At 39.3% G+C, this 11844-nt stretch overlaps 1 protein-coding gene across 1 annotated transcript in view; it reads right to left on the bottom strand.

The window, feature by feature from the left end:
• Positions 1-5397: 5397 nt before the first annotated feature.
• Positions 5398-11844, bottom strand: part of BPIFB2 (BPI fold containing family B member 2) — a 45004-nt gene continuing 38557 nt past the window's right edge. The window contains exons 12-16 of the mRNA XM_082272500.1: positions 11020-11087; positions 10882-10933; positions 10078-10141; positions 9208-9284; positions 5398-5504 (exon numbers count right to left, since the gene is read on the bottom strand). Coding sequence (XP_082128626.1) covers positions 5463-5504; positions 9208-9284; positions 10078-10141; positions 10882-10933; positions 11020-11087 — 303 coding nt within the window. The 3' untranslated portion in view covers positions 5398-5462. The remainder of the gene's footprint in view (positions 5505-9207; positions 9285-10077; positions 10142-10881; positions 10934-11019; positions 11088-11844) is intronic.

Below are 11844 nucleotides of genomic sequence, written 5' to 3'. Positions count from 1 at the left end.
CGTTTACTAACTAAGGGAAAGATTTCTGTCGTTTTTGGTGTTTTTTTTTTAACGAGTAATGGCGGCGATCTGCGTTTTTTTTGCGGGACTGCGACATTGCGGCGGACAGATCGGACCCTTGACTGACATTTTTGACACTTTTGGGGGTACCAGTGACATTACTACAGTAATCGGTGCTATAAATATGCACTGTTACTGTAAAAATGACACTGGCAGGGAAGAGGTTATTTTTATTAGAGAGGGAGGGGTTAATGTATGCCTGGTGCTTACTGACATGTGTGGGGGGAGGTGACTGAGTGACACAGGGACAGATCACAGGTTCAGCTATGCTGAACCCTGCAATCTGACACTGCCTGGCACTTAGGAGATCCGCCCGCTTTGTTTACACAAGCAGGCAGATCTCCAGACTCGATTCCCAGACGATCGGGGAAGAGCAGCGGCGATCGCCGACACTCCTCCCCTGGCCCGACTCCCGCTGTGACTGAATACAGTGGGAGCGCGCGCGCCGACGAGGGAGGGGTATTTCTGGCGACGTAGGTCTACGTCGCCAGACGTTATCGAACCACTTTGCCGCAGTAGAGCTCTAGTGAGCAGCAGTAAAGTGGTTAAAGATAGTGGAGAATGGAGGTGCCTTCAGAAGGCTTATGGTACCCATCCAAACTCCAGGCCCTTAAATTTGCTGTTATCAGGAAGGAGGTATAGGAGTATTAATATTTAAAGTAGTAGATAGGTCATCTGTGCCATAAGATTGCTAAACTCTGCCTATTACCTTCTATAGAATAGATGGGTAAGTCTTGAAGCTGAATAAAATGCCTAATGGATAATATTAGATTGCTGATAAGGGAAACAACAATGTCTTAACAGCTTTTTATATTGTATTTATTTATTTATTTTAAAATCCTGATGTAAATGTGTTTTATATATACATAATCGTTTTGTTTGCTGGTTTTTTTAAAGTATGGTAGGGGAGATGTGCTACGACTGTATTTCATTGTATGATTTTACAGTAGATTGAATAATGATGATACATTTTTAAACCCCTTGAATACTGAAAGATCTCAGAAGTATCCTAAACTGATGTCAAAAGCAAGCTACATTGGCCCATCAAAGCCCATCTACACAAACCATAAGACTGATCCTGTTACTGGTGAAACCTGGCAGCAGGCATTATCTCCTGCACCCAGCCACTATTTTTCTTAATAGAAACTTCTACTTTGTTGACATAAATATGCAGAATGTTGATCACTACTGTGGGAGCAGTGATGGTTGACATTTCTACTGTAGATCCTATTGCTGGCAGAATTGCTAGTGGGTCATGGACCTAAGACTCATAAAAGGATTGTGCTAAAGGGCATAGAATAAGCAGAAATATTTTATTCCTTGTTATTCATGTAACTGGCTCTCTCCTCCACTCCTGATATGTGGGTGGTCCCCAGTTGTACGTGAGGACATCAGAGGCCATGACTGCATAACCAGTGAAGAGGAGCGAACATTAAACCCTTGCTCAGGGGCGTAACTACAGGGGTTGCAGGGGTTGCAATTGCTACCGGGCCCCATGCTCAAGGGGGCCCAGGAGCAAAGCAGTGGGTGAACTTCCAGGATCTCAAAGGTCACACTTGCGACCGGGCCCTGGCATTGCACCACTGTGGGGAGGCCCCAAGATTGCAGGAAGGGGGCCCACTGCAAAACTTGTGAAAGGATCCTGCTGCGGGACCGTAATAAAATGCCATGCAACGAGAGTAAAGAGCCCCAGGATTAGTGGGAAGAGCCCCGGGCTTGAAGGGAAGGGCCCCGGCCAGGGGTCTGGGGGGCCCTTCATGGTTTCTTGCATCGGGGCCCTGAAGGTTCTAGTTACGCCTCTGCCCTTGCTATGTGGGTCAGAAAAGGGGGGGGGGGTGGAACTGCAAACTTATGTTTTTAGTGCCGACTAAGGTTCAGCCTAATGATAATTCATACCATTTCTTAAGCCCCCTTGTGAGTAGTTCTCTTTAATAGGTTTTCAATTAAATAGGGCAAAAAGCATAATTTTGTAGCTACTTATTAGAAATCATCTTCTGTACACAGTTGTTATTTTTTTATATAAACCCCACTGTAAAACAAAAAGGCTTCCAATCTTCTACCTTTCCACCTGTCGAAGAAATATCGTGGCCATTCATACACCAAGGTGTTGATTTACTAAAGACATAGACATAGTTTAGTGAATGAGGTGAACCTCTGTTGACTTCTACTACCCAATCATTTGCAAGCAAAAAGAAAGGTTTTTTTTTTTTTTTTTTTTTTCATTTTCCTGTGGGTGTTCTTTGCAAAGTGAAAATTAACCACATTCAGTAACATCTGGGGCAAATTCCCTTGCTAAGTGCAACTTTTCTTGCAAAGTGATAAGTCTACTGTATATGAATCGAATAATAGAGCCAGCAAACCCAAAATACATACCCTGCCCTTAGTTAGTCCTTTTTATACTCTACACCATGTAAGCAATATAAAAGAATTTATATGGATTTCCGAGTTGCTGGCTCTATCATTCGATTCAAGTACTACTGATGCTTGGAGGACCTTGGAGCCAGAGCACCCACCTTTGGATTTCTTTCCAGATTTATATAGTGGTTTCCGTGTTGTGAACGCTGCACCTGTTCCTTATCTACTGTATATGCCTTTGGTAAATCATGCCCCAAGTCTGCAAATGTGAAGTGAAATCCTATGAATGCAGAGGTTCTTTTGTGCTATGGCTACTTTTGTTGAATGTTCTGACTGCCAAACATGTACAGATGAGGCACTTTTCAGATACTATTAGAATTTTAATGCAATATGGGATGTTGATATCGAAACCTGATATGGGTGGTTTTGGTACCTCAGACCAATGGTTTGGGACTTTATGGGCTAGTATAGAGTCAATTTAAATAAAGTAAACGTTTTATTCAAAGAAAAAAATAAATAATAAAATAATAACAATTACATGTGTACAATAATCACATGGGGTGTGGGTTATAGACCCATTGTGATTGGTGAGAGATAAGAAAGAAGAGGTGACATATGTGATAGGTGACAATAGGTATGTCTCTCTATTCTTCACGCTTGCATGGCGTGAAGTCTGTAGGGAGAGATATCCTTAGTTCCTACGCATTTCGGCTTTGCGTCTTTGTCAAGGAAATTTTTTCACCGTATTTTTGAAAGAGTTGCTGCCATAAAAACTTTGTCCTTGGTCCTTGTATCTCCACACAGAAATTGAAGGTGGGCACTGGTCTAGCTAGTATGGCGCTTGAAAAAGTGCCAGTAATGGGGTAATCCTCCGTCCTGGTTCTTTAGTTATGCTAATGAAACAGTTTAAGTGTAGTATTAGTTTTGGCCACCAGGTGGTGTTCACCTTTGGAGTGTTCAGTTTTGTGGCATGTTCCTGTGTTCTTTCAGGGTTGGTAATCTGCAGAGCGGCAGCGTCCTGGCGTCCCAGGCGTCGATATCGAAACCTATATGAGTAGATTTCTGCCCCCATAGTAATTGTGCTTGTAATGGAACTTTTGACTGCCACACAATTGTGCTGCAAAATGACCATGACACAATCATATATGGCCATTTGGACTGAGCTCTGAGCAAACACAGCTGACACACTGCCTTATCTCTGGGGAACTTTGCGGTCATCTGGGAAATGTAATACTAAAGAAACAGTTATTCTGATGAGATCAAACTGCCAGAGTGTCTGTGGATGACGCAATGTACCAACAGGCAGCATCTTAGAATCTGACTGTAATCAAATTTGGCACCATTCATCTCTTAAACAAGCAAAAAATTGGGGGAGCAAACCCTGAACATGTATATCTAAAGCCAGTGCAGCTATGGACCAAGCAACATGTATATTAAAAAAGAATAGCGCACACATGCAAAAGAAATGACTATTAAATATGGAGACAATCCATAAATAAAAATGGGGGTTTAGTCCCACCATATGGCCATATCGTGCTCAAGCCCACCACTACGTCAAAGTACCCCATTATCAGTGGGTCCTACACTATCCATAAAAAAGGGGTGAATCCAGCCTCTCTAACCCTTGGAGACAACACTCCTTGCTGGGAAAGATGTGCTAATGCACTACAGGGGACTCCTCCTATATCTACTTGATAGTGGACACCGATGGAGTACAGGTGTGTGTGGGGGATGGGATGCTCAACCTCAGAAGTCTGGTCAGACCGAATACATAATAAACAAGCAAAAAATTGGGGGAGCAAACCCTGAACATGTATATCTAAAGCCAGTGCAGCTATGGACCAAGCAACATGTATATTAAAAAAGAATAGCGCACACATGCAAAAGAAATGACTATTAAATATGGAGACAATCCTTAAATAAAAATGGGGATTTAGTCCCACCATATGGCCATATCGTGCTCAAGCCCACCACTACGTCAAAGTACCCCATTATCAGTGGGTCCTACACTATCCATAAAAAAGGGGTGAATCCAGCCTCTCTAACCCTTGGAGACAACACTCCTTGCTGGGAAAGATGTGGGAAAGATGTGGGAAAGATGTGCTAATGCACTACAGGGGACTCCTCCTATATCTACTTGATAGTGGACATTTTTTTTTATTTATGGATTGTCTCCATATTTGATAGTCATTTCTTTTGCATGTGTGCGCTATTCTTTTTTAATATACATGTTGCTTGGTCCATAGCTGCACCGGCTTTAGATATACATGTTCAGGGTTTGCTCCCCCAATTTGTTGCTTGTTTATTATGTATTCGGTCTGACCAGACTTCTGAGGTTGAGCATCCCATCCCCCACACACACCTGTACTCTATCAGTGTCCACTATCAAGTAGATATAGGAGGAGTCCCTTGTAGTGCATTAGCACATCTTTCCCAGCAAGGAGTGTTGTCTCCAAGGGTTAGAGAGGCTGGATCCACCCCTTTTTTATGGATAGTGTAGGACCCACTGATAATTGGGTACTTTGACGCAGTGGTGGGCTTGAGCACGATATGGCCATATGGTGGGACTAAATCCCCATTTTTATTTATGGATTGTCTCCATATTTGATAGTCATTTCTTTTGCATGTGTGCGCTATTCTTTTTTAATAACCATTCATCTCTTGCCTGTGGGTTTTTTTTTTATCTTTTACTAAGCTTATCAAAACCAAAAAAAAATCAGCTGTGGTCACCTTTTTTCACTTCTTTATTATATAAACATAATCTTGTAGAAAGTTCTGTGTGGGATCCTAGGTTACTGAATCCTATGATCACCATAGGGCACCAGAATCACATAGTACCTACAAAGACATGACACTTTCAAATTGAAATAGGAGGAAAAAACAAGTGCAGGTAGTTTTATTTAAAAAATGATTAAATCAGTTATTGAGAATGCAGATATGCAAAAAAATTAAAGACATATATTTTTTTAATTAATGGTTATTGATGTAAGGCTCTTCATCCATGATTTTGATACACATAAACAGTGACTACACTTCACAGCTTGATTTTACTTGACATACTGGAGATCGCAAGACACAACTGCGTATTCCTGTAAAAAACAAATACAGAAAGAAATCAATTATTTTCAGAAAATATAAGTATGCTTGTGTATTATGGGGGGTTTTAAAAAGTATTAGGAGTTAGAGATGATGAGTATGCCTAGTGATTATTTGTTAAACATGTGCAGAATGAAAAAATGTGTTTTGTTTCAGATAGATTCATTATGTTACTAAATTTGTTTTGTTGATTCATTTCAGAATTTGTTTTGTTTCGTTTTGTTTAGCGTCATTTTATTTATTCATTTTCTAATGAATTTGAAATTTTTGTCAGGATTTGAATTCTGATCAGTCGAAAAATGATTGACCAATTTGAATTCTGTGTGAAGACTAGCTGGTAGTGGGCCGGGAAGCTGGCTGCTGTGTCCTTAACAACTGATTCCCGCTGTCGAGGGCATGTGACCTGATATGGTTCAGGAGGGGGTCTGCCAGGCTACATGCTCGGATAAGGGTCTCACGCCATTTTTTTTCTGCATTTTTCATTGCCAGCATTCTTTTGTTTACATTTCTTCTGTCAGCGGGGAAGCCCACTGAAAACTGATGAGTCATCGGTTGTTTAGGACGTAGCAGCCGGCTTTCCAGACGCTCCTTTAACAACCAGCTATTCTAATCTTCATACAGAATTTGAATCGGTTGATCATTGTTAGATTGATTGGAATTGGAATTGTTCTGAAATTTTGGAGTTTGTTAGAAAATGAATATATGAAACTAAATTAAATTAATTTCATGAAATACACCCGAATCTCAGAATAACCAAAAATGAGTCCAAATTTATATTCGGACCGAAATTAATTGCACGTGTCTATTATTTGGTAATGAACTGTTAAGTCTACTTATCAGTTCAATATTAGTACAGTGTGCACTGGGTTTCCAATAAAGAAAGTTCTTGCTTAAAGAGATCCCATGCTCCCTCCCCCAAAGTAACACCAGGTCCCATGGTGGGAACACCTCAGTTGAATTAACATGGGCCGCAAGTCCTATTTATGTAGCTAATTCGGTTTATTTATTTATTTAGCTTTTTATTTATTTTAATTTCAAATGAAGCAATTAACAACCACGAGATATTAAATATCTGGAAAGACAGCAGCCAGCGATTGCAGCTGATCGGGGCTAGGCAAGGAAGGAGGAGTGGCTTGTGTGAATAAAATGATCCTAGTACGCTCAGTACGTCAGCTACAGAAGACGCCGTGATTGGACGGTGAAACGTGTCTAGCGATTGGCTGAGCGGACTTGACGTCACTTCCGGGCGGTGAAGCGCACGCTGCGGGAGCAGCGAACCACCGAGCCGTGACCCATTTGCCTATGTTTTAATATGTTTGTAAGTAGTTTCTTTTGTCTACAATAAATTTTACTTAAACGTACTTTCACTATGGATGGCCTTTCTTTTCCATGAGGGGACTCGGGATATGTTTAAAGGACCAGCAATAAGGACCTCTCCTACATAAGTGTGAATTCCAGGCTGCCAGAAAGGCTGTGACTACACTGCAGGATATTACTGAATGCCTCATACCGAGCGTATTGTGGTAAGTAGAAAACCACAAGGGGAGGGGATCACCCCCACTTATGCATACAGTGAAGCACAGGAGCACCTTATCTGCACTTGATGGACACTTTATATGGACTATATGATTTAATATATATGAATTTGATATTGTATTTATGAATTTGGAGTATATTTATTGCGTGATTTTGTGAGATTTGCACAGTATACTTTGCACATGTTTGCACATTTGCACTAGTTCACATATTTGCACTAATTTTTTCAGTTTTATCTATAACCTATTGATTTAGCGTATAAGCAGCGCTGCAATATTGGGTTCACAATGGAGATACTGCTGATAACAATGCTGATGGCTAAGGGGAAAACCTCCCTGCCCCTTTTATGCCTCTAATATGTCATTGACCTGATAAGGAAAACTGTATACATCCTTATTAGGAACTATCCTGAGGAAATATTCTGTTTTGAGGAGATATATATTGGATATATAGGAGAGCTCCTAATGTGGGGGAAAGGGTTGTCAAGAAGGTCTTAGACCTCCTAAGACAACCTTTTTTCCAGATAGGAAAGTCTTTCTGGCATGTGGGAGATGTAAGGCATGTTACTATGCAAGAACCAACATGAGGAGACGTAAATCTTTTCAATCACCATCTATGACTATGATATTAATCTGCTAATCATTTGTGACACAATGTATGTTGTCTATGCACTTATATGCCCATGTAATCTTATGTACATTGGGCGTACCAAACGTACACTGAAAAAGAGAGTAGAGGAACATATACAGAACATTATAAAAGGATTTAGGGACCATAGTGTGTCGGAACACTTTAGAAGATATCATCACAAGAACCCCAGAGGATTAATATTTGGGGAGTAGAGAGGGTGTCACCATCTTTGAGAGGGTCTAACTGGGTTAGGGACCTCTCCAAGTGTGGAACCAAGTGGATGTATCTGTCACATTCCTTAGAGCCTGCTGGCCCTAATATTGAATTAGATTTAAAATGTTTTTATTAGTGATTTTTAATGATACATAGTAGCAATGACATTATATCACTCATAACAGTAATACAGATTGGGAGATCCTTTTATTGTCCATTTGAATTTTAAATTACTATCTTATTTAAATTTATTAATTTATGTTTAATTTAATATTGTATATATGGGTTTCATATTTTTCCTCTTACAATGTGTGTACTTGTATTACATATATTGTTTTATATTATTCAGATATTAGGGAGATTTTACATGATCATATGTACCACTGTTCCAAACTATATTTAGGTACTTAGTGGTTATGTGGTAATATGTCTATTTATACCCGATATGGGTGTGAATTCATGGCGTATACGTTGTTGAATAAAATGTTTTAAAATTTGTATGTAAGCTGAAACCTGAACTAAGGCATTGACCGGTTAGATAGTGGTGCGGCTTTCTAATCCATATACTAACTAATTGGATACTACAATGAATAGGAAAAGCTTTTGGCACAGAAGTAGTTAATGGAGCAGATGGCCAGTCGATGCCTCTCCAGATCGCTAATTGACACTGGGGTATGGGAGGTTAAATGACCAGACAGATTTCTGCCAAAAAATATTCAGGTGTGTGATCCAACACAGCCTTTGGCATTGTGAACCGAATGCCTTCGAATGGGTTAACAGTCTGTTCATGGAATGATTAAAAGCCGGGTTGCTGTGCCCCATGCAGTCACCCCTCTGTGACTAAGTCAGAAGTGATGAAACGCGTCGGGCGTGACTACATGGAAACCGGGACAGTTGAGTGGAGGGCGAGTGATGGTTCCTGAGTGATCTATTGCCAGCGTGGAGGTGGTGAGATTGTTTTGGGGATCAGGTCGCACATACATTATTTACATGTAAAGCGAGTCAATTTATGCATTATGTGAGTGAATTGCAGATGATCTTAATAAATATTTGAGTGTTTGACCTTATTACACTAGTGGAGCTTTTTTTTTTTTCATGTACCCTGCGGAGTGAATTTACCCACTAAAGGGGAGGATGAGAGGTTAAGCCCACCAAAGGACCTGCATTATCCCTTGAACCTATAATGAGCATTTGCCCAACCATGAGAACTACACACCCCAGAGAAGGACTGGTGAGCTCACAACAAATGTTGCTACCCTCCTGGTGATCCAAAAGAATATTTAATCCAAGATGTAGCTTTTAACACGTGTTGCTTACCTTTTTCACTTCTATGACTTCATGAATAAGGTCAACATTTGGCAATGATGGTAAAGATACTCCAACACTCAGGCCAGCTGTAAAAAATGGCACAAGTCAGTATATAATTAAAACAATATATGAAAAAGCATGCAGTATTATAAAATGTGCAGTATTATAAGATTAAAAGAAAAATGCTCCTTTGTCAAAAAAGTAAATTTTGAAGATTTCACACTACAGCAAGTGGAGTTCAGACTGTAGATGAGTCAGCCCATCATATTTTGAATCTAAGATCAAAATGTGGCTGCTAGCAGTAGTAAGATACAATAAAATAGACTGTTTGGTAACATTTCATCATTCATCCAATAAGTTTTCTATCTGAATAAATGATAAACCCTCTTCTTTATTTTAGAACAATTCCAGTTGAATGTGACCTCAGCTAACTATATCATGACCTAGATAACTGATAACCTCCACAGACATATCTGTAATGTTATTTTCATTTTTTTGATGAAGGAAGGGGGGTTCAGATAGGACCTTTTCATTTTTTCATTTCTCCTGGTTCCTAAATTTGATTAAATTTGATTAATAATGATTTTATTTCCTGTAGCAAACTGGTATGATTTTTTTTTTTTTAGTTTTCCTCAGTTTACAGTAATTCTAACACATAGTTGACTATCAGTTGGTTGTGGCACACACTTTATGACTCAATGCCTTAGCCTTGAGTCAATTTGGGTCTTGGTCAAACTGATTTTGGATGTCTCTGTCTTAATATTATTACACAGCTATTGAAAAGTCTTGTTTATCACTTAGCTGTTGTAGGCCAAATTGAGTTTAGATATCTCTGCTTTAATATTAATACACAGTTCATGAATACTTTTTTTTTTTTACCATTAAGCTTAACCAGGTAAGCCTTGACGAAGATGTCACGCATGTACCCCATCAGCACAGATGGCTTTTAGAAAAAAAAAGAAAAAGTGTAAATGAAACAAAACATTCATAGTTGCATTAAACATTTACATTTTTTTATTTTATTTTGCAAAGAAATATTTAAATGCACAAAAGCAATGAACTCCATCTGCTCTCTGTGTTGACCTAAGATGTACAGTATAGTATGATATAGGAGTGCATGTGTTTGCTCAAACCGGATTGTCTAAATTTATATTAGCAGCAGTGCCTACAATTGTAGGGTTAAGAAAGCATAAATACAATTTAAAATATCTTGCAATTGCTTGAATAAAAAAAAAAAAGACATAAGTTGGATTGGGATTGCTATCTTCAAATTTTAGTAAAAAATAAAGAGGATGAGCAAGAGAATTTTTCCCAGAGTTTAGTGAATGTGGTAAAGATTCACTTTGAAATAGTACCCCGCTGTGCATCGGCACAAAATCTACCCCTACCCAGTGAGGGTCTGCATTCTAAGTATAACTAAATCACTCCGTCCTAGGGAGATGCTTGGGTACTGCTGTCACTGCTCTCACCCTCACACAGGAAGTTTCCAAGTTGAATTAGGCTGAAACTAAGTGGAAGACTGCAAAATGAATAGCATGAATCAAGAACCTAGAAAAGGAACATCTAATGATTTAAAAAATAAATAAGGTCTAAATATAATTTAACGAAAGTAAATTAGCTTCTGCATGTTGTTTTAGTCAATGGCATGTTTAGCATTACTCTGAAGTGAGTTAAATAGCTTACATTTGTCTTGCACTTTCCGAAAGAGCTTGAAGCCATTGTGATTTTGAGATCTCTATATAAAAAGAAAAATAGAAACCAATGAATAACTGAATTTGGGAATCAGTACTGTTGTTAAAACCAGAGGAACGAATGGCCTACCCTTGAAGTCCTAGTGATGCTGTGATCTTCCCCTTAGATACATCCAACTTGGCTAACAAGTTAGCTCCCTGTGCAGATAAAGACAATAAAGAAAATGCTCAAAGTTGTTGCTTGATAAATTCATCCAAATGTATATTTGCTTTAATAGACACTGCAACCAGTATCTAAAGCCCAAACATTTTTTTTTGGTTTTGGTTTGCATATATTGTGGAAAGATTGCAAATCCTGAATGTTTTTATTGCCTTTAGACATAGGTCAACATCATAAAGTAAGTGTGTATGTGTATATTGATATATGCACATATACTTTCTCTATCTTTAAATTATGTTTAGGGCTAAATAATAAAACGCTGGAAAAAAATATTTAACTGTCTTTTTGAGGCTAAGATTTCACACAAAGCTGAGTAAGTCTTAGAAGCAACTCATTATCCTTTCAGCACCTTTTCTCCTTGCTTTTTTTTTTGGCTCTATGCAGCATTTCTGAAAGGAACAGGAGAAACGAATGCTGTACCAAATAATGTGCATAGCCGTTATAACCAGGGCTTTTTTTCAGCGGGAATGTGGGGGAACGCAGGTCTGGCACCTTCAACACTGAATGTATGTAATGGCAAGGAGGCAAGGGGTGCTGGGGTGTGCTGGAGAGTTGATGATGACTGCTGGGGGATCCATTATCACTGGTGGGAATGTATTTTTGCATGGGGGTCTATTATTGCTGGGGGGTCTTATGTTGCTGGGGGCTCAGTTGTTGCTGTGAGGGATCTACTGTTAAGGGAGGAGTCTATTTTTGCTGGCTGCTGGAGGGTCAATTGATGCTGGTTGCTGGGAG

Source organism: Pelophylax lessonae (genome assembly GCF_965119305.1).
Source record: "Pelophylax lessonae genome assembly, chromosome: 11".
Taxonomy (NCBI): domain Eukaryota; kingdom Metazoa; phylum Chordata; class Amphibia; order Anura; family Ranidae; genus Pelophylax; species Pelophylax lessonae.
Note: the sequence above shows the minus strand (reverse complement) of the source record. Positions and strands in the feature narration are given on the sequence as shown.